Below are 22,902 nucleotides of genomic sequence, written 5' to 3' on the forward strand. Positions count from 1 at the left end.
GTTGCCATCTTAGCAGGACCAACTTACTCAGAATCTGTGTTTTAGATCTAAAGGAAGTTGTCAAGCTTCACCACACATCAGAATCAGCTAGAGGGCCTAAGACCCTACAGCTGTTTCTGATTTGGAAGATTTGGGGGCCCAGGATTTATATATCTAACAAGTTCCTAGGTGAGACTGATGCTGGTAACCAGGACACTTAAAAAAACCAAAAACTACATCTCTATTTTGGCTGCACCTTGTGGCATGTGGCATCTTCGTTCCTTGACTAGGGATCAATCCACTGCCCCCTGTGTATCCAAAGCATGGTGTTTTAGCCACTGGACCACAGGGATCACACATGTCAAGTATCAAATTGCAATTTTCTGGGCCCCACATGCACCTACTATCCTAAAGCATATCTTCCAGTTGGGCCTTCTGAATCCACATAGACCCAAAGTGGATCTATAGCTACAGGGCTATAGGTACAGGACAGGAACTAGAGCTTCAAGATGAAACTTGTGAGAATACAAAAATATGGTTGAGGGAGGGAGGTAAACTCAAGAGGCTGTTAATTGTACTGTAAACAGCTTTACAGCAATCCCTCCTAAAGCTGTGATCACGAGATATGGGAATGGGTTGCTAAGGAGAGAAGTCAAGGTCATTGGACTTGAGGCAAAGAAATTTGAGCTAGAGGTCTGGATAGGTTCTTCACATAAACAATGAAATTATCCAGGCTGACACTAAAAGCTGTAAGCAACTGACATTTTGTTTTCACTTTAGCAGGTGGCTGTCCTCAGGGTGGGATATTTAGTGGTGATATACATCCTTCACTGTTCCTGAAGAGATAACCGACTATCATCAAGTATGGAAGCCTATTAGAGTAAAATAATTTGGGAGTTAAGAGTAGGCCTTACACAAACCTGTCTACCCTATCCTCCCCAGCCTTTATGTTCTCAAGGGTAGTACAATACTGGGAAAGCGAAAGGGAACAGCAGCTGATCTTCACATACAGGTGAAGTTCATTATCACACGTCAAAAGAACTCCTGCTAAATAGAAGAAAAAAACTGCACAGAACTGAATGGGTAAATAAAACGTAAGCTGTAGCAACTAATCACTTTCCTTTCTTCCTTGAAGGTAACTTCACAGTTCAGGAAGTTGAATAGAGCCATCTTTATCACGTCACAATAGCCAAATGCTAATAAAGAGATGCCATCTCCCTCATCCAAGCTTAAATTCACCAAATGATCCTCTCCCCAGTGACTCTTTAAAGGCATAAGTAGCCACGGTTCATATTTGCAATGCAAGGCCTAACAGTCCTTAAGTTTTGGCCTGTCAATTCACCTTTTGGCATGATATCCTTCTAACTTAAAGAGAGGTCAGATACCATTGAGAGGCCTTCATACCTGACAGCAATAAGGATTACTGAAATCCCACTATAGTATTTGAGCACAAAGCAGGTTTGAAAAAATCTTAAGGAACAGGATGAAATTAGAAATCCATCATGCTATTAATGCTGTAGCCCAATGGCTGGCATTAAGTCAATAAATCATTAATGACTCTCTAACTTCCAGAACATACAAAAAGAATTCTTTGCGAGAATAAAACTAGAGGGGTGTTTTTTTTTTTTGAAAATTTAAAGTTTTTCTATGAAGCAGTATATTATTAATCATATTGATACCTCTGGCATGCTCCAGAGAAAGGAGACCTTAATTTTCTAGGACAGAAGTCCAAATATACCTAATGTGGAAAAAACTAAGGCTTTGAAGAAAAATTGCATTCTCATAAGACGACCAATGTAACAAAAGAGTTGATTGCCCAGTCTCTAAGTAGTATGATTTTCTATTTGTACCATTTCAAGAAAATGGCTTTGAGTATCATTTGGAACAATTATATACTTAACAAGGAAAGAAAAAAGGTTGTGTTTTTCCTTCTAAATCCCCACAACACTCTATCCATACCTATTACTACATTTGCCATTTCCCAAGTTTCTTTTCACTATTTGTCCCAAGGCTTAGCTTGTGATATGTGCTCCCTGAGTATACAATTACCTAAAGGATTTATCTTTGTATTCCCTGCCCCCAGCACTTTAACACTGCCTATAACAAAGGTCCTTAGTGTCTGACATGAGAAAGTACTGAAATATGAAGCATTTCTATGCTTTGACAAATACACAGAAGTTGGAAGGAATAAGAAGTGCCAAAATGCGAAAGCTCAGAGATTTAGAGGAGGACAACACATTTAGTTTTATTTCAATCAAATCACAACACTTTCTTTTCCAACTGTTGCAAAGTGCATCTACAATTTTCTATTACAGATCCACTTTTAAAAGGTTTTCTGTGACATTATAGCAAGCCTTTGTTTCCCCCAAACAGAGGAATATTCCCAAATTCTTCCTCAAGTAAAAATAAAAACTCCATTCCAGTAAATGGCAATACATGAAATTACAGTAAACCAGACACTTGAAAGGATAGCCAAGAAGTCTTCCAACAGTTTATTAGAAAGAATGTAGACATTAAAAAAAAATCCTCACTGTCATGAACATAAATTGAGGTTTTCAGCCCAGGTACAAGCTGAATCCAAAAAAAAAAAAAAAAGGAATAAAAAAATCCAATAGTGTATTAACATTTTTTTCCACTCATTTGCCATACTGACAGTGCAAATACAAATTTGGTCTAAATGTACAGACTCTCAAGCAACAATGTACAGCCTTTCTTAGTCCTCCATGCTAAGAGATGTAAAAGTTTAAGGGTCAAACAATACCAAATGTACAGGCTTCAAAACCATCTAAGTTAGGGCATTCACTAGTTTTAGCAAAGATACATCTGGAACACTGACAAGGGATCACTTACATACAATAATGTGAAGTAAATTTTTTGAAAAATAAAACTTTAGTGGAACAATCCTGAAGGATATGCCAGAGGAATAACATGTTACCAGTTTAAAGTATCAACCAATTCTTTCAGCCACTTTGAGTCCATGTTCTAAAATCTAAAATTTAGTTACTTTCCCTAAGCCAGAGAGCTTCCTATCATGTCAGTATCTAAGTTATGAGTAAAGGAGACTTAGGTGAGATTTTTAATTATCACAACTGCTGTTGTCAATTGCTTAGGACCTCAACAGCATCATGGAAATCTGGGAAATGTTCATGCACAAGGTTATTGCCTTAGCTGACTTAAAACTGCCCCATACAATGGTACATATCAACCCTTAGTGAAGCCTTAAAAAAAACAAACAGGTTGAAAAATGGGTTAAAGGAGGCAAATACAGCATCTGCCTTTAGAGCTATCAATTCAGGAATTCTCTCAATTACGAAATCTTGCAGAGAAGTTATTTTTCTTTCTCAAAATCCAGCGATGACAACATTCCTTACTCCAGATCTGGCATTTCTGAAAAGATTTTTTAAAGATTAGTATAAATTACAAGAGGATAATAACCCAACAACTTTGAATCATTCAAAATTTTGCTTTAGCTATTTGTTAGAGGCCATAAAGAAATAATCACGTATCTTCCATAATCACGGATCTAAGAATTTTAAACAAGTAACTTCTCTATTTTGAGAATTTGGTTTTTGATGTGAAATATCTCTGTGTAGATCTATTTTTACAAAGATACTTACTTTCATCATCACTGTCTTGTGAATCCTGCAGAAAGAGAAATAAAAATTTCAACCAAATTGATCAAATATTTCTCCGCTAACTGAACTGTTCGCCTTAAAGTTGAAGCACTATACTTTTGACCAAAGTAGCAGAGACATGTGGTTACATTCATCTCATGAACTTATCAATGGACTTAAAAACAGGTTTATTTAAGATGAACAGTATGTACAGCTGAGGATATATCTTCCTATAAGATGTGTGCTTTTGGAGGGAATTGAGCCCATCCTTTGAACTCCTTTCTACTAATCAAAATGAAATTTTCTATAAAATGGTTTCTTTTCTCTCGGCATTTAATGCAAGACAAAATGGCTCAATATGAAGACCACTGGAATGACAGAAGACAATGAACTCTAATCCTAACTGTTGAACTATTTAAATAAATATTTTCCAAACTAGATCGAAAAACTTTCTTAAAGATGTTAACAGGATGCCAGGTGGGAAAATGTTGAGAAGAGTGGACCAGTATATCCTCCTTACAGATTCACAACATCCATCTGTATACTATATGTCTCTCTGACCATCCTGCTGTGATCCTGTTTAACTTTGTCAAAATATTCCCTAAACTGTTAATTGAATAAGGCATATGTCTCTGTACAATAATTATTCTGAACTATAAATCTGGTCCCTTTAAGAATGATCCATGGGACACCTGTTTCCTAGTAAGTATCCATCCCTCTAAAATGAACACTTCTAAAAGAATTGGTTTTCCCTGTAGTATTTTTTAGGGAAAAAAAACAACCAATGGCAAAAAAAGCAGTCTTGATTTATATAAAACAACCTGTAAATACATTGTTTCTTACTATTTTATTAAACATAGAAAAGAATTTATAGACTTACATCATCTGCTCCATCTACTTCTGGTAAATCTACATCCTCATCACCACCCATGTTGTTCATCATCTATTTGAAGTGTAAAAATTAGTTTTAAAAATGATGTTAAATTAAGCCCTAATTATTAGGTTGCACACTCCAGAATAAACCTTAGCTCTGCCATAGATTTCCACCAATTAAAAAAAAATTCAACTATAGGTTAGTTAGGTACTTTCCTTTCTGGAAAAGGTAGATTTTATGTAATTACATAAAATCCTGAACTGTATTAGGAAGTTAAGAGTAGGTTCTCATTGAAGAAAAGTGAAATTTTTAAAATTCATCCAACAAGATACGTATGTATGATGCAGAAATTAAATACCATAATCCTGAATAGCAGGTACCTCTGGTGACTAAGAATGGGATTATTTTTAGTTGTAAAGTTTTGTATGTTCAACTAAATGGCATGTGTATTATGGTATTCTCATTGTAGTTTTAAATATTGTGAAGAATCAATGGTAACTTAAAAAAAAAGTCCTTTCGGCTGATTAGTTTGTATAAAGGGCCTGAATACTGAATTCAGCTAAATACTAGTAACTAAGTTAAAAACAGAAAATAAACATAATCCTTGAAACAAAACATATAGGCTGTGTAAAATACTCTTACATACTTAAAAAAACTGGGCCCAATAATAAGAACTGCAATATATTACATAAAGAGGTATAAATAAGCAGATTAAATAATTCATATGGAACTTCAAAAACACGCTTACCTGAACTTCAGAGTTTGAAGGGGTCTTAAAAAGATACTGACTCAAAAACCTTTCAGTATAAAAATCCTAAGCATCTACTCTCAAATAATATGAGTAACTAGTGAAGAGTTTTCCTACATCTGAAGACACTAAATACTGGTTAAGTTTCTTTAAGCAGGAAAAATACTCAGAAGTCTCCAAGTGCAATACTAGATGTCAAGATGCAATGGCAACAGACACAGAACTGAATACATTTAAGAGTTTACTTAGGAGACTGGTAAAAGTTGTAACGTGCACATCTGGGTAAATGGTGGGACCAATTACTACAGGTAAGGAGAAGCACAGTTTAGGACAATGAATATCACTTCTCCCTTCTCTCCTTTGAAATCAAGGTGCCAGAGCCATGTGAGAGATGTTAAATAAGAAACTGCATACATGAAATTGGGTACTTACTTTTTAACTTTTTTTTTTTTTCCAAAGAAACAGTAAAAACTAGCTGTGTTGTACTGACCCTAGAGTTTATTTTTTTCCCTTACACATCAACTTTAGAACTTGACAATTTTTATAAACTCATAAAAAACCAGTCTTGAAACTAAAGTAATGCAGGTCCTTACATATCACTAGGCCTTTAAAACCAAATTAAACTGACTAGAAAGACTTGTACTGAGAGGGAGGTGGAAGAATGCATTTAAAAGAACTTACCTCAGAGAAACGATCAAAATTAGACATGTCTTCATCGGAATCATCTTCCCAGTCTTTCCAATTATTAAAGTCCACACTAAGCCAATTAAGCTATAGATCAATACAAATATCACCCTCTGATTAGATTATTGAATTATGAGGTTCATACTCACTAGCAAGGCATGGAATCAGCACAAAAAAAGAATAGACTAGAAAAATCAGAAGTTAAATGCAATATATATTAGTAAATATAGTTTCATGAAGTCTCAGTTGTCAGAAACCTTTAAAAAAAAATTCACTAATAGAAACTATTCAAATTCAGATAATTAACTTACTATTTTTTAAATGCTACCATGATATACTCTGATATTTGAGTAATTTATACCTTTAAATCTTTCTCTTGAATGCAAAAGAGCCTGCATCAATTAGTGACTGACCTTATTCTGACCATCCTCGGTATTGACACTAATAAATCTCAAAGTAGAGAAAAGCGTATAGAACACAGGGCCTTAATAGTAATTATGCCATGAAATAAATACACTATGATTCCTCATACCAATTTTTAAAAATACCAGTTCCAGGTGTATAACATTGTCACTCAACATCTCCAAGTACAAAGTGATTACCTTCCAAGTTCCCTTATTGTCTGTCACTATAAAATTGACTCCTTGTACCCCTTACCTACCCCTTCAACTACCCCTCCCCTGCTGGTAATCATCAATCTGTTCTCTGTATGTGTCTTTTAGTTTTGTTGTATTTTTTTAAATTAGGTTTGTCTTTTTCCTTCTGACTCATTTTACTTATTACCCTCAAGGTCCATCCATGTTGCTGCAAATGGCAAGATTTCATTCTTTTAAGATGGCTAACTACTAATCCACTGAACAGACACACACCGGTTTACCATTCATTCATCAATGGATATTTTGGCTGCTTCCATATTTTGGTTATTTTAAATAATGCTGCAATGAATAGAGATGGCACACATTTTTTCCAACTAGTGTTTTCATATTCTTCAGATAAATACCGAGAACTGGAATGCCTAGATCATATGGTAGTTCTACTCTTATTAATTTTTTGAGAATCTCCATACTATTTTCCATAGTGGCTAATATAAACCAGTTTATAATCGCAACAACAGCATTTCTTATTGGCCTTCTTGACATCAGCCATTCTAACAGAAGATGATATCTCATTGTGGTTTTAATTTGCATTTCTCTAATAATTAGAGATGAACCTGGGCCAAGGCAATGAAAGCCTGGAATCCTAATCACTAGGTCACCAGGGAACTGCTCTACCTGTTCCTCTGTTGTTTAATTTTTATTTTATATTGGCGTATAGCAGATGTCTGCCCCCACTTTAACTGGATTTTTGTTGCCGAATTGTAGGAGTTCCTCATATACATTAGATATTAACCTTTTATCGATACATGATTTGTAAATATATTTTCCCATTAATTAGGTTGTCTTTTCATCTTGGTGGTTTTCTTTGCTGGGCAGAAACGTTTGAGTTTGATGTCAACGTATCTTAAATTATTTAAAACTACCTAACTTTCAAAAAAAGGAAAAGAAACCTACCTTTGCCCTTTCTTTTGTTAACCTTGGCCATGACTGGCCAGATTCTCCTTTTCGTAAACAACATAAAATCGATCTGTCCGTTCTTTTATGCTTGGAATCCTATAACAAAAATAAGTGTTTTCATACTGTTATAACTCTCTAGTATCAATATAGGATACAAAGTTGCTTGTTGTCATTTCTTTCCTCCTTATTTCTTTCCCTACACCCTGAAACATCCCCTAGGCTACTGAAGATTTCATAAGCTATCCAATAGCAAAAATATCATTTTTTTTGCCTCCCCTGAACAAGGTGAATAGCATAAGAAGTTTTAAAAAAATTAGTAAACATGGTGTAAGCATAGAACATACTTAGCTACATCTATGCTTAAATAAGACAAGCATCAAGAGTACTGTTCCTTATATTAACTACACTGCAATTTTAAAAAGGTTAAAAAAGACAGTACTGTCCTGAGTCCAAACATTGATAACAACAAAAATAATATGCAGAGAAGCAGTTACAAGATGGAAAACAATGCAAACCATACAATTATATTTTAGCCTCTGAACAGTTAAGAATTAGTATTTATCTCTAAAATGAGTATTTAAATTATGTCCATTTCCTCACAATTTAAAGTTAAATTTAAATTTTTTGGGGGATTAAAGTTTCAAAACTACTTACATTTGGATCAATACAGTGAAAAAGATCAATTTCATTTAAATGTTTAAAATTATCACTTCCTCCAAGACAACTGTACAAAAAAAAGGGGGAAAATGAGTTTCAAAGAGGTAAAGATTAGTAATAACTTCAGAGAAAACACAAAACAAGCAAACCAAAGCTATTCAAACTGTCTGAAACAAGTATTTCACCCAATGATATAAAAATGGTAATTTACCTGAATGTAAGTTTCGATTTTTCAAAATTTACATTAACATCTTTACTGTCTTCAACACAAAATTCAATGAAGACATAGTCCCTCCGATCGTACCACTTTGCAGAAGCAGGTTGCCTATAATGAGATAAAATTAGACAAAGTTAAGCTGAAGTTCACTAAGTGGGTATTTACATAAACCTCCGAAATTTAGCATGTAAGTAACATACTTCTATTCTCCATAAGAGCATTATTTTGAGGGAGTATTACAATTTAAAATGTGAACTATTAATATGTTTTTCCCCTAACAGGTGCATTTCAGGTTAAAATGCAATGATACTGTTCCCTCATAGGAAGGGATTTTAAAACATACGACCAAAATGTTCATTGGAGTTAACCACTTAGGTAGTAGCCCTGTTAAAATTTATGTGCTACTTCTTTATAGCCCTGCTCTTAAAAATTCAACTTCACATGATTTAAAAGAACTAATCCATTGTCATATGAAATATAGTATGCAACATTTCTACTTACAATTCGAGAAACTGGGGGGGGGGGGGATTTTTTTACAAGTATGAGAAATGACAGTATTTCAAAGTTCTGCCTAAAGCTCTACTCATCCATCAAAAATTATGTTTTAAAATATAGCTAAAAATCTGCTAGAAGCAAATACAGTCAAATACGGTTAATTAACAGGCAGTAAAGATTATAAGCACTTCCCAGGTGGTGCTAATGGTGAAGAATCCACCTGCCAATGCAGGAGATGCAAGAGACATGAGTTTGATCCCTTGGTAGGGACGATCCCTTGAAACAGGAAATGGCAACCCAATCGGTATTCCTGCCTGGAAAATCCCATGGACAGAGAATCCTGGTGGGCTACAGTCCATGGGGTCACAGAGTCAGACAATACTGAGTGCACACACACACAAGATTACATGTGATAAATAAAATTTTTCTTTGTTATCTTCAAGACCAAGACAGGTTACTTCGATAAATATTTACACACTCATAAAAATTCCAAGAATTCTCACACACACACACGCAGGCATGTGCGCACGAAGAACAGGTAGATTAACAGCACTTGCCTCTAAAGCATGAGCCAGAAAGAGAAAAGAAAGGAAATAGAGCCATATCAATCTCAACTGTTACAATTATTTAAAAAACCATTTATTTTGCATTTTGGGTGCAATTACTTTTTAAAAATAAGTATGTGCCACTTTGATCACCTAAAAATCAAAGTTGCAGGAATTATTTGTATTTTTAAAAACTTTTCTATAAACCCAAAACTTCAAATCCGAACTTTTAAACAAATTAGTTATATTGTCAAACACTACTCATAAATCAACTCAACATAAAGGAATTGTTTGCTTCCAAAATTCCCAATCCTAAGGTGTAACCGTTTCAAGTTCTAAAATGTTACAGCCACAGCTCATTAATATTTTTACACAATGGTTACACTTGTGTAATGGTTAAACTAGTTGCCACACACTACTCTGGAACACTGATATCAGCTCTGAAATTAAAAGTTATAAATGGCGGGACTTCCCAGGTGGTCCACTGGCTGAGACTCCAAGCTCCCCATGCAGATCAGGTTTGATCCCTGGTCAGGGAACTAGATTCCACAAGCCGCAACTAGGGAGCCCACATGCCACAACAAAGACCCAACACAGGCAAATAAATATTAAAAAAAAATTATAAACAGCAATTTCCAAAGCCGAAATACCAACAAATCATTTCTTTAGGCATCTACTGGCAGACTGGGGTGGGATTTAAAAATGTCTTTGAAAAATGTCTATGACTTCCCTGGTGGGTCAGACGGTAAAGCGTCTGCCTACAAGGTGGGAGACCTAGGTTCGATCCCTGGGTCAGGAAGATCCCCTGAAGAAGACAATGGCAACCCACTCCAGTACTCTTGCCTGGAAAATCCCACGGATGAAGAATCCTGGTAGGCTACAGTCCATGGGGTTGCAAACAGTCGGACACGACTGAGCGACTTCACTTTGAAAAAGAACCAAACTTCTGTGGACTAAAAAAAATTAAAATCACAACTTCTAATGTTACTATGTCAATGTACATATATGATTTAGAAGTTTATTAATAGGTTCCAATAGGCCACACATTACCTCTAGTTCATTTTCTTGGCAAAACAGCTTTCTCAATATGTGGTAATATGTTTGGCCTTTTCTATGCAGCTTGTGGGATCTTAGTTTCCCAGCCAGAGATCAAATGGGCCTTCAACAATGAAAGCACCAGCAGTCCTAATCCCTGGACTGAGAAGGAATTCCCCCCATGTTTACTCTTTAAAGGAAAATATTTAGTACTTGTTAACTCATTATTGACTAGGGAATTTTTGCAAAAACACCAGTGGCTGGAAATTTGTTATGTAAGTGAATATTTAACATCTCTGGTCAATAATGTTTGGGTAACAAATGTTTGAGCTGCCCAGATGGCTCAGTGGTAACGAACCTGCCTGCCAATGCAGGAGACACAGGTTCGATCCCAGGGGTAGGAAGATGCCCTGAATAGGGAATTGGCAACCCACTTTAGTATTCTTGCCTGGGAAATCCCATGGACAGAGCCTGGCAGGCTACAATCCATGGTGGTCCAAAGAGTCAAACATGACTTAGGAACTAAACAATTAAACAAATTAATATCTCTTTGGTCAATAATATGTTGGAACTTCTCTATGATCCAGTGGTTGAGAATCTCCCTTTGAAGGGGACTTGGGTTGAGCCCTGGCTGGAAAACTAAGATCCCATATGACTCAGGGAAACTAAGCCCACTAACTGCAATTACTGAGCCCAGGGCTCTGCAATGAGAAGCCTGCATACAGCAAAGAGGCCACATGCTACAACGAAGACCCAGCACAGCCAAAAATTTAAAGAAATAAAAATAAAAACAATGTTTTGCCCACTTGAGGCAAAAAAAGTATGGTGTCTCTCTCCTTGGCCAGTGACAATTTGAAAGAATGAATGCAAATTGATCCAAATACACTGACTATAAATACTCCAAATTTATATTGATTAAAAAACTATCCACAATTCTAGATCACCAGAAGATGATACAGCTCCAATTCTTTACAAAAAGGCAACTAAGAAGAAAGAACAGGCATCTATCCTGTTTTCCCTTTATGAATGTTTAAATTTTGTTTATCCATTTATATTTTATTTTTGGCTGCACTGGGTCTTCACTGTTGCTCTCAGGCTTTCTCTAGTTGCAGTGCTCAGACTTCTCTTGTTGCAGAGTGCAAGTTCTAGGGTGTGCAGGCTCCACTTCTGGCTCTAGTGGAATGCAGGCTCAGCAGTTCTGACACACAAGCTTAGCTGCCCTGTGGCATGTGGACTCTTTCCAGATCAGCGATAGAACCTATGTCCTCTGCATTGGCAGAGATTCTTTACCACTGGACCACCAGGGAAGTCCCCTTTATGAATCTTTATTCATGATACCTGAATAGGACCATTTCATGAAGGAAGCTTCCTTACAGAATTCTAGCTCTGGTATGGAATAAAACGTGAGGGGCAAAAACAAAAAATAAAATAAAATCACCATTTTTCAATCTTTATACTGATTTGGCAGTTATTCATCAATAAATAGGACCATGAGTAATGATTAGATGAAGAGCAGATAAAGAATTTATGATCTCAGCATCACCAAAAGTGGGACAACCAGACATTTACCTTCTGATTGATCAATATGATTCATTCCAATCTAGAACATAACTGTTCTAGATTAAAAGAGACCTAAGAACTATCGAACAAGCACAATTTGTAAATCTGGTATGCATCTCAATTCAAACTGAATATAAAAAAAAGATTCCCAAAACCACGGAAACCTGTCCTAGATATGGAGAGAGTATTAGAAAACGTGAAAGCTGGTAGTTTTGTTAGGTGTGAAAGGCACTGCTTTACAAAAGGGAAAAAAAACCTCCACTCAAGATGAAGAGAGAAGTATGTGAGGCTTGCGTTAAATCAATTAAGGAAAGGAAAGGAGGAGAGAGAAAGCTACGTGGCAATGACCTGCTAAACGTTCAAACTGCTAAGGGTAGATGGGTTTATTATTTTCACACTTTAGAAAAATGATATTAAATGGTTTTGACACAGAATGGTTTGTTTCTTTAGAGCAACATAGTCTAATGGTGAAACTGTGTTATTTAAAAAGAAAAATCAATCTTTTCCATTCAATTAAGACACAAAACAACAAAGACTGCAATAGCTACAACCCAGAAAATCTGTCTAGGATTTATTGTCCAATTGTCACTTATTCTCAAGTTTAGTAATTGTTGTTTTGGTAAACAGAATTGCCTGTTGTCAAAGGTACCTAGACTGCAGATGTTCCTTACTTAAAGGAACATGTCTAGGATTTTCTTCAATATAAAATCCACTGGGGAAAAGGGAGGGGGGTAGATAAAATAAGAATAACCCTGTACTGATAAAGGTTGAGACTGAATAATGGGTTTCTGAAGAATTCATTGTAGTATTCTATCTTTCCTGTTTTGGGGGGTGAGGGGGGAATAGTATCGCTAAAAACAAATACCCAGATTTAAAAAAAAAAAAAAAAATGAATTTTTATTGGCCCAAGTTGACTTACAATGTAGAATTAACTTGATTAATGAAAATTCTTCTCCCAGCATGTTTACCAATGGCTATTTCAATACTGGTAAACACGCTTTTCCAGCCAATTGAACAACGTAATCTGAAATAGTTAACAGTACCATTTACCATGTTAAAGTAGAGTGTTTACCTTCTTCACCGAGGAGGCAATGGCTACCCACTCCAGTACTCTTGCCTGGAAAATCCCATGGACAGAGGAGCCTGGTGGGCTGCAGTCCATGAGGTCGCTAAGAGTCGGACTGAGCGACTTCCCTTTCACTTTTCACTTTCATGCATTGGAGAAGGAAATGGCATCCCACTCCAGTGTTCTTGCCTGGAGAATCCCAGGGATGGGGGAGCCTGGTGGGCTGCCGTCTATGGGGTCGCAGAGTCGGACACGACTGAAGTGACTTAGCAGTACCTTCTTCAAGTGGAGTTATGCATTAAGAACCTATAGTAATGGAGGAGGCGCACCACTGGTGACCTGGCCGCTCTATCAAAAACCAAGTACATAAACTCTTCGGTTTCTGTTCATATCAAGGACAATGGAATCTGGGAGGATCTTTCTTCTTTCCTTGAATTCACATTCAGTAATCTAGATTTACATCATTGTTACAGCCTGAATTGTGTCCCAAATTCCTATGTTTAAGTCCTAAACCCCCAAATTACTATGTTAAGTCCTAGACCTCATGTGACTGTATTTGGAGACGGGGTCTTGAACATAAAATGAGGTCTTATAGTGGGCCATAATGCAGTATGACTAATGGCCTTATAAGAGATCAGAATAGCTACAATGAAGCAACCTAAATGTCCATACACAGAGGAACGGATGAAGAAAATATGATAGGTATATACAATGAAATATTACCCTCAGCTGTAGAAAGGAATGAAATAACACCATTTGTAGAGACATGAATGGACCTAGAGTTTGTCATACAGAGAGAAGTCAGAAAGAGAAAGACGAGTATCATATAATATCGCTTATATATGGAATCTAGAAAAATGGTACAGAAGAACTTATTTGCAACGCAGAGAGTCAGATGTAGAGAACAAATTTATGGTTACCAAGCAGGGAAGGGAGGAGTGGGAAGAAGTGAGAGATTAGGACTGACATATACACACTACTATATATAAAACTGACAACTAATGAGAACCTTTTGAATAGCACAGGGAACTGTGGTGACCTAAATGGAAAGGAAATCTAAAGAGAGGATATATGTATACATAACTGATTCACTGTACTGTACAGCAGAAAGAAACACAGCACTGTACTTCAATAAAATTAATTTTAAAAATATATTAATTTTTTACAAAAATATGGGAAGACCCTGTGAAGACAGATGAAGGTCATTTGCAAGCCAAGTAGAGGCTTCAAAAGAAACCAACCTTTCTGACACCTTGATCTTGAACTAACCACCCTCCAGAATTGTAAGGAAAAAATTTTTACTGTTTAAATCACACATCCTCTAGTACTTTGCTATGGCAGCCCTAACAAACTAATACGATCATTTACCAGATAATAAAAGCAAACTCAAATGATCCAAATCAGAGGTTGGCCCAGGAGCCATTTGCTGTATATATATATACACATATGCATATATATGTGAATAAATTATTATTTATTTTTGGTTGTGCTGGGTCTTCATTGCTTTGTGCGGGCTTTCTCTAGTTGTGGTGAGCGAGACTACTCTTTGTTGCAGAGCATGGGCTCAGCAGTTGTGGGGCACAGGCTTAGTTGCTCCACAGCATATGGAATCTTCCTGGACCAGGGACTGAACCTATGTCCCCTGCATTGGCAGGTGGATTCTTATCCACTGTGCCACCAGGGAAGTCTTAACTTTTGTAATATTTAAGAGTTGCAAAAATAAGAATGTGAGACAGGGATACTCATGGCCTGTAAAGCCTAATAGTTACCAAGTGACCCCGATCTAAACCATCAGAAAATACGAGAGGAAATCCTACCCTTAACCTAAATAGTAACAGACACACATACTCACTCACTTGAAAGGCAAACCAAGTGTTTATGAAATTCCTTTTTGTCTTCTGTGAGGATCATATCACATCACCCTTTTTCCTATTAACCCAGAGAAAGGCTAATTTTAAACTCTACCATCTAAATTATGTTGGATTTATCTCTAGTCTTATACAAACCCTGGCAAAATCCCACACTACTGTTCAAGTCTGTTAATCCATTTTTTAATACTAACATAGATGCAAAACTTTCATCATCTCTCTATACATTATGTGAATAAGTCACTAATTACAACACCACCCAAAATCCCTGAATTGGGACATTCCAAGTTCTTCTGACAAATATTTTCAAGTTCAATATTTAGGGCTATGTCAATTCGAGCAATTAAAATTTGCATTACCTAAAATTCTCTTCTGTAGTTTTGACTAAAATTTCTTAGTTTGTCTTAGAATGAATGACAGAGTGGAAACCACATTTGTTCCCAAATACTACTTTTAACATACTAGAATCTGGTGCATCTTAACTATGGTTTGTATGAAAACAATAAGCACTTCTCTCCTTATTTTAAATTGGAGAATGATTCTTTACAATGTTATGTTGGTTTCTATCTTACAACATGAATCAGCTATAAGTATTCATATGTTGCTTAGCTGCTCATTCATGTCTAGACTTTTTAGCAACCCCACAGACTGTAGCCCACCAGGCTCCTCTTGTTCATGATTTTCCATTCAAGAATATCGGAGTGGGTTGCCATTTTCTACTTCAGAAGATCTTCCCAACCTAGAGATAGAACTCACATCTCCTGCATTGCAGGCGAATTCTTACTACTGAGCTCTGAGGGAGGGGCACTTCTCCCTTTAAAAAAATGGACGCACCACTGACTTCCCCTAGTGCTCCAGTGGTTAAGATGCCATTTTGCCAATGCAGGAGTCATGGGTTCTTTCCTTGGTCAGGATCCTGCATGCGGCACAGATTGGCCAAACAACAAAACAAAAAATGTTCTACTTTTGTAAAAGTACTTAAAGGGCTTAAAAAATGTGATATGAGCACATGCTAAATGACAAGAATCTTTGTGATAAAACAAATATTGTTAAATGTGTCTTGGGACTTCCCTGGTGGTCCATGCTCCCAATGCAGGGGACCCAGGTTCAATTCCCAGTCAGGGAACTAGATACCGTACATTTCAACGAAAGATCCTGCATGTCACAACTAAAAATCCTGCATGCCACACGAAAACTGAAGACACAAAGTGGCCACAACTGAAACCAGGCACAGCCAAAGTAGTAAGTACATTTTGAAAAGATAAATTTGGGCTTCCCTTGTGGCTCAGTGGTAAAGAATCTACCTGCCAATGCAGGAGACATAGGTTCGATCCCTGGTCTGGGAAGATCCCACGTGCCACAGAGCAACTAAGCCTGTGCAGACTCTATTGCGTCTGTGCTCTAGAGCTTGAGAGCCGCAACTACTGAGCCCATGTGCCACTACTGAAGCCCATGTGTCCTAGAGCCCACGCTCCCCAACAAGTGAAGCCACTGCAAGGAAAACCTCGGGCACTGCAACTAGGTAGCAGCCCTCCCACTGGTAGCAACTAGACAAAAACCCATGCAGCAACAAAGACCCAGCACAGCTACAAACAAATAAGAAATTAAAAAATGTATTAGGTTTTATCTTCAACTGATGGGCACATATAGAAATTAATCAAGCATAAAAAGTTAAAGTATTACTTTTTTACCGAAAGGCCAATTTCTTTGGATGTAAAAAAAAAATTGGAGGAGGGAAGGGCAGAATCTCTTAAAAGAGAATCTATGGTAATACCACTCAATTAATTAAGAGAAAGATCAGTCTGATCAAATTATAACTAATAAATATTCCCAAAATAAACATTTCCCTAATAAAGGGCTCACAAACAAGTCAAACGTAATTTGAGGATATATACTCATTTGGTGGTACTTCTTTTCCCGATTTCCCCAAATACAGCAAAGCCTCAGTTAACAGAATCTAAAGCTATAGATGACTCTCACCAACTTTACCTTTCAACTACTGACCAGCAATCTACTTTTGAATCTATATGATATATAGCTGAATTTGACCAAAGATGTGATATAGCAGAACACAGGACCAGCTGTAGAAGATCTGAGTTAGTCCCAACCTTCACTGTCAAGAACCTCATAGTCGAGCCTTATAGCTAAGAGATTTAGAATTTGAATATTATTCAATAAACAAGTATTTATTGAACATGATACCAGGAACTGTCTAGATACAACTGTCCAGAGATAAAATGCCTTTAAGAAACTCACATTCAAGTTGGATGACATTTAGCCCAAAAGTCTTCTATGAAACATGGGTGTAGATGGTTCAGATCCATTACTAGTTATGGTTTATCTTTCTTAAAGCATAAATATGTGATACACCATAAGATACTTGTGTTGGTTAGCACTTTCAAAGGCAACTCATCTGTGTATTTAACTGTAAGATACATTATGACATACAACCTCACATACTTTATTCAGAAGTAATGACAGTCCCCTATGAATTCATTTTTAATGGAACATGTTTGTTTGAATTAAAAGATCACTTTGAATTCTAAGATATAACAATAGTAATCAGAACACTAAATTTTTTTTTAAAGTAGAACTTAATGGAGTAAATATACTCTATGTTTAGAGGATAAACTAAACATTTCTAGTAAATGGAAAGCTTCTTAAAGACTAGAATCACTCATTTTTAATATACCTCGAGTATTTTTAAACATCTAGAAAAATTACAGGGACTTCCCTGTGGTCCAGAGGCTAAGACTCCACGCTCCCAATCAAAGGGGCCCAGGTTCTATCATCCCTGATCAGGGAACTAGATCCCACATGCTGGAACTAAGACCAGGCACAGCCGAACCAATAAATAAACATTAAAAATAAAAAAAATTTTAAAAAGGAGAAAACAGAAAAAAAGTTTAAAAAAGATGTCACAGAAGTTCAGAATAACTGACACTTTAAGTCTGGAAACTGGCCTATCATTTACAAAAAAAGAAACTGGTAATCTATTTCAGTTTGTATCAAGTGAGGAATGATATGGAAACATGAATAATTCTGCTAAAAAAGATAAAAAGCAGTTCCAGTTAGTTAAGTATTATCAAAAGTCCTGCCTGTAAACATCTAAAACCAAACTCTATTTCACATATTCTTTGCTCACAGAAACCCTGATATCCTTCTCATATTTTCAGATCTTCTGTATGTCAGTTGCACTACTATGTAAAACTTTCTGGAAAAGTGATCTGAATATACATCTAAGTCCAGTGATTCCCAAACTGGGTGCCAAGGTGGATCACAGCTCTATGGGAGAATTTACAGAGCTGTCACAGGAGATTTCAAATTTAAAAGGAATTCAGCGATACTCAGCTTCAGTCAAGATACCAAGTAGCTCAGTTTCAACAGTAGATTATTGCACTATATCCTTCTTCTCCACTAAGTTTCATCTTTGCATAGCTGGGTTTCTGGAGGCTGTTCTAATTTAAAACTAACAAAATAACACAACAAACCAAAAACAAACAAACAAAAAAATCAATGCGGAATTGAGATGGAAGTATCCAATCTGATTTCAAGGTATAACAAGTGATAGAGTGCCCAAAAGGCAGACACCTTCCATTAATAACCATAGTTATTCAAGAAACTACATTTTTCTTGCAATTTATGTGTATTAGTTTTCCAAAGAGTTAGGAAGTTGTTAGGACAAAGCATTTAAGTTGTTTGGATCCAACTACCTAATAAATAGAACTGCTAGGTTACGCCATTTGGCTGTCTAGCAGCACCATTAAAAAACTAACCAACCCCAAAACAGTTAACAACAAAAACAGAAACACTACCAAGACACCAAGGGGTCAGTGAACCTTTGTGCTAGTTCCTTTCTTTGGTAATTACCACTTTAAAATATAAAAGTGAATATGTTCTTAAATACACTATTCCCGACCCAACATAGTGCCTTTCTTCCAAGCAACTCTATGACTTTCTCACATTCCCACTTTTGTGCACATATCCTTTTAACATCGTCAAACCAGGTACAATTTTTAATTTTTCTTCATATAAATAAAACTGAAGCAAGGTCACTCTCTCATTGCTTCCATTACAGATTTCAGAGCCTCGTATCTCAGGAAGTGGGAAGGTTTTAATAGAAGCAGTTATATTAGATAATAAAACCGAGCTACAGACATGTTTAGTGATCGTGAAGTCGCTCAGTCGTGTCCGACTCTTTGCGACTCCATGGACTGTAGCCCAGTAGGCTCCTCTGTCCATGGGATTCTCCAGGCAAGAATATGGAGTGGGTTGCCATTTCCTTATTGGAAATATAAGGACCACTTGGACAATTATTCTCCCTTTTCATAAAGTAGGGGAAAAAAATTGCTGTCAGAAATTCTAGGTTCAAATCATAGTTGAAGAACTAAACCTTGTAGTAATACTCAAAATTTAAAAAAACACCTCTGTGACTTACATCCTTTCAGTACACAAAGATAATTAATGGAAAGAGCCCTGACATAAACCCTTTCTAGCAATAAACTATGGGTACATGAGAAGATCAACTATTGCATAGACAATCCACAAAAAAACGTTTTATTTGGCTCTGGAATAGAACACAGGTGAATTGGCATCTTCCTGGAAAACCAAAAGTTCAAAGGTGTTCTGGGGAAGTCAGCTTGTAAATGTAAAATCTATCACTGCCAATCTACACAGCAAATAATAACACTTTAAAATACACTAGATACAGCAATTTTCAATTTAGTGTTTCAGAACTAGACTGATTCTAAACAGTTGATATTACAAAGGTATTTTTTTCCTGGGACGCAATTATCACTAACCACCTATGACTCCACAATGATACAGCTTCTAAAAGATCTTTAAACACAATTCAACAGGAAAATCTTAACAATACATACTGGTCTGCACTCAAGTCATCTGTCACTTTGCTTCTACTGCCTTCTAGTGCAAACACAGAAAAAAAAACGAAAAGAAAATCCAGTTGCCAGGTTACAGTGATTAGAAAATCAACACTGAACAAAAGCCATCATCAGTTACTCTTAGCTTATAGACATTAACCATATGCTGTATGGTCATTATTATCACTTGTTTTGGAGATTGAAAACAGATGGATTTTATTTTGGGAACAATCTTACAAAGTTGAATGATGGCAAAGTAAGTACGATGTTAACCAACGGTAACAATAGTCACAGTAAGTTTCTCGACAGTGTAATAATTTAAGTAAAAGACATTGGAAAGAAGGACTTCAAATAGCTCAAATCTAAACATTTTACACCATCTCTTAACAGGTTCAACTTAAAACCAACTACAATAGCTTAAAAAACAAAAAGTAAAGTAGCACCCTCTGCGGGGGATTTGTGTGGGTCTTAAACAGAGGAGAGGTCCTCAATTTCAGCATTCTCTAAAGTAGGAGAATGACTTCCCTGGTGGCTCAGACGGTAAAGCGTCTGCCTACAATGCAGGAGACTTGGATTCGATCACTGGGTCGGGAAGATCCCTTGGAGAAGTAAATAGCAACCCACTCCCGTTCTGGAGAATCCTGGTAGGCTACAGTCCGAGAGTCGGACACGACTGAGACTTCACTTCTACATAAACTACTAGACAAAAGTTTAAAAACTTGAAAGAAATTTACCTAGGAAATGACGACTGAAGAGCTAAGAAGTGATAAAAAGCAGACCCTAAACCCTTGAGATGTCCGGCAAAAACGTCTTTCTCCACAACTAAAACAATGTTTCCAGCAGACATCAACAAAATGAACCCTCATCAGCCAAGATTCTTCCTAGGACTCTTAACTAACAAGTCTTTTCCAACTCAAGTAACTGACTCATAATACTCATCTTGTAAATTCATTCAGTCATTAATAAGATCTCCTAGAGAACTTGCTAGAGGGTATATACGGAGTTATCTTAAAACAAATGAGATTTACCTGGACTCTTCAAAACACTCATTTTGAAAGTAGCATTCTTAACTATAGACAGACTGCTTTTAGAAATAGTGATTGTTACACTTTTCCCGAGTTCTTAATCTATTTACAATACAAATACTTAATATCTCTTACCTATTTAACTATCTCATGTGACCTCCCAGAGTGTTTCTATGTCAAACCATATTCAACGTACTATTTCTTCGTGAAAAGATTTGCTTGGCTACATTTAACCTATTAAAAGTTGGTAATGCCTTAAGTGAGGATTCATGTCCTCACAGTTTTAAAACTTGACAATCCTTGTACATTATCTGGAATACGGATTTCTTAAGAGTAAAAGCACAAACTACGTCGATTAAAATCTATTATATACTTTTGGGGGTGGAGGAATCCTTTCAAATTCTAATATTTACAATAATACACGCGTTCTTCTCAAGGCTTATTTTCCATCGTTAACTAGCTCTGGTGTTTTTTTCCATATCCATTTAGATGTCTAACTAAATATACTCACCGCAAAATCATTATTTTATTAAGGAAACCCTTGAAAGTGCATTATTTTTTCCAGGAATAAAAACTGTTCCCCTCAATTGCTCTCCATATGCAATTTTTAGGAAGCATTTAGTGCCAAAAAACTCTCACATCTGAAAAGGTAAAGCTTTCCCTGAGAAAAATTTAAAGGCTGAAAGTGGCGGTGCCAAGAATTCTCATTTGGTTAAAATCATCAAGGTTTCCCTGTATCATAAAATTTCTGAAGTATCTAGTCACCTCACATAAACAAATTTGAGCCAAAGTAGGGACATACCTGTTTCATCCTTAAATTAAGCTAGGATACCGAAAGCTCGCCTCAAGTTTAACATAGAACACAGAAAATGTCCATAAGTATTTCTCGACTCCAACACGTGCAGAACTCCCCGCTCAATGGTAATTCCTCGCTGCCAGGGACACGATTGAGTTTTGGCAACCTTCACTCCCTTAGCGAGACTGGAGTCAGGAGGAAGTCTGGAAAGACCATACTCAAGCAATCACGACCCCGAGAGGGAAGTTAAGTTGCGAAGAAGGTATGGCCTCCCTCCAGTCGCCTAGAAGTACCTGTCGCTCGCGGGGGAGGGCCGCGTGGTGCTCTACGACGAGCACCAGCAGCCTCGTGGTAGCACCCACCGCAGGTGCACTTGGCGCCGGGCCTAGTCCCAGCATCACAGAGCGACAGGGGCAAACTGCCCCTGGAGCGGAGCTGAGGCCCACGAGGGTCCACGCCTCCAGGGCGCCCGCGTGGTCAAAAGCTCACGGGAGATTAAGGCCTATGGCTAAGTTACCGAGAGTTAGGAGCGGCCCGCCCGGCCGATGGGGGGTAAGTGGGATTTCCGGCGCAAGGAAGCCAAAGGCCAGTTTAGAGGTGGGGAAAGCGGACATCGGAGGAAAAATGTCCTCCACCCGCCAACGGTAACCGGAACTAGGATAATGAACCTCCCACCCCCAGGCAAGAACGATTTCCACTGAGGACGAAAGCCGAGGGGGCCGAAAGAGGGGGAGGGGAAGGGACGGCTTCCCGGCAGCCCCCCGCGCGGCCTCGGCCTCCCTCCCGGACGACCTTCTCTCGGCGGGGTATCGCACTCACATCGTGAAACGGGGCAGGGGGACGGGCGAACGGGTGGGCGGGCCTCTCCGGCGGCAGCTCCTGGGCAGGCGACTCCTCTCCGGTGGCGACTCCGGCGTCTTCTCCCCAGTCGCGGCCTCTTCTCGCTTTCCTCAAGCGACGGCGGCGGCGGCGGCGGGCTCGACCTGGCTCCCCAGAATGCACCGCGCGGGGAGAGCGACTCCTCCGGTCGGAGAGAAGAGGAAAGTGTAGGAAAAGGGGCGCGAGGACGGAGAATGAACGTGCGTGCGTGCGAGCGAGGGGTGGTGAGGCCGGGCGGCGGCTGGTGACGCAGCAAAATGCCCGGGCCTAGCCGCCGCGCGTGCGCACTCTTTGTTTTCGGGCTCCTGCGCGGCTTTCTAGAGATATCTACGGAAAGGGCGGGGCCTCCCAGCTCCTTCGCGATCCTTCCCGGCGCTGGCTCCGCCCTACGTCCGCAGCCTCTGGCCGGACTGGTTCCCGCCGCTCC

General features: G+C 37.9%; 1 protein-coding gene across 2 annotated transcripts; it reads right to left on the minus strand.

Annotated features, from left to right (window-relative positions):
* Positions 1-2,198: 2,198 nt before the first annotated feature.
* On the minus strand, positions 2,199-22,785 carry PTGES3 (prostaglandin E synthase 3). 2 transcript variants are annotated; one of them, XM_006074986.4, is made up of 8 exons: positions 22,416-22,777; positions 8,321-8,434; positions 8,107-8,176; positions 7,450-7,548; positions 5,897-5,986; positions 4,474-4,536; positions 3,597-3,621; positions 2,199-3,366 (listed from the first exon to the last, which is right to left on the minus strand). In XM_006074986.4, coding segments are annotated over exons 1-8 (483 nt in total). In that variant the 5' UTR covers positions 22,418-22,777; the 3' UTR covers positions 2,199-3,346. The 2 variants fall into 2 exon arrangements, with proteins under 2 accessions (XP_006075048.1, XP_025139548.1); XM_025283763.3 differs by lacking the exon at positions 4,474-4,536 and having other exon boundaries at positions 22,416-22,785.
* Positions 22,786-22,902: the final 117 nt, after the last annotated feature.

This window comes from Bubalus bubalis, chromosome 4, assembly GCF_019923935.1.
Source record: "Bubalus bubalis isolate 160015118507 breed Murrah chromosome 4, NDDB_SH_1, whole genome shotgun sequence".
NCBI lineage: Eukaryota > Metazoa > Chordata > Mammalia > Artiodactyla > Bovidae > Bubalus > Bubalus bubalis.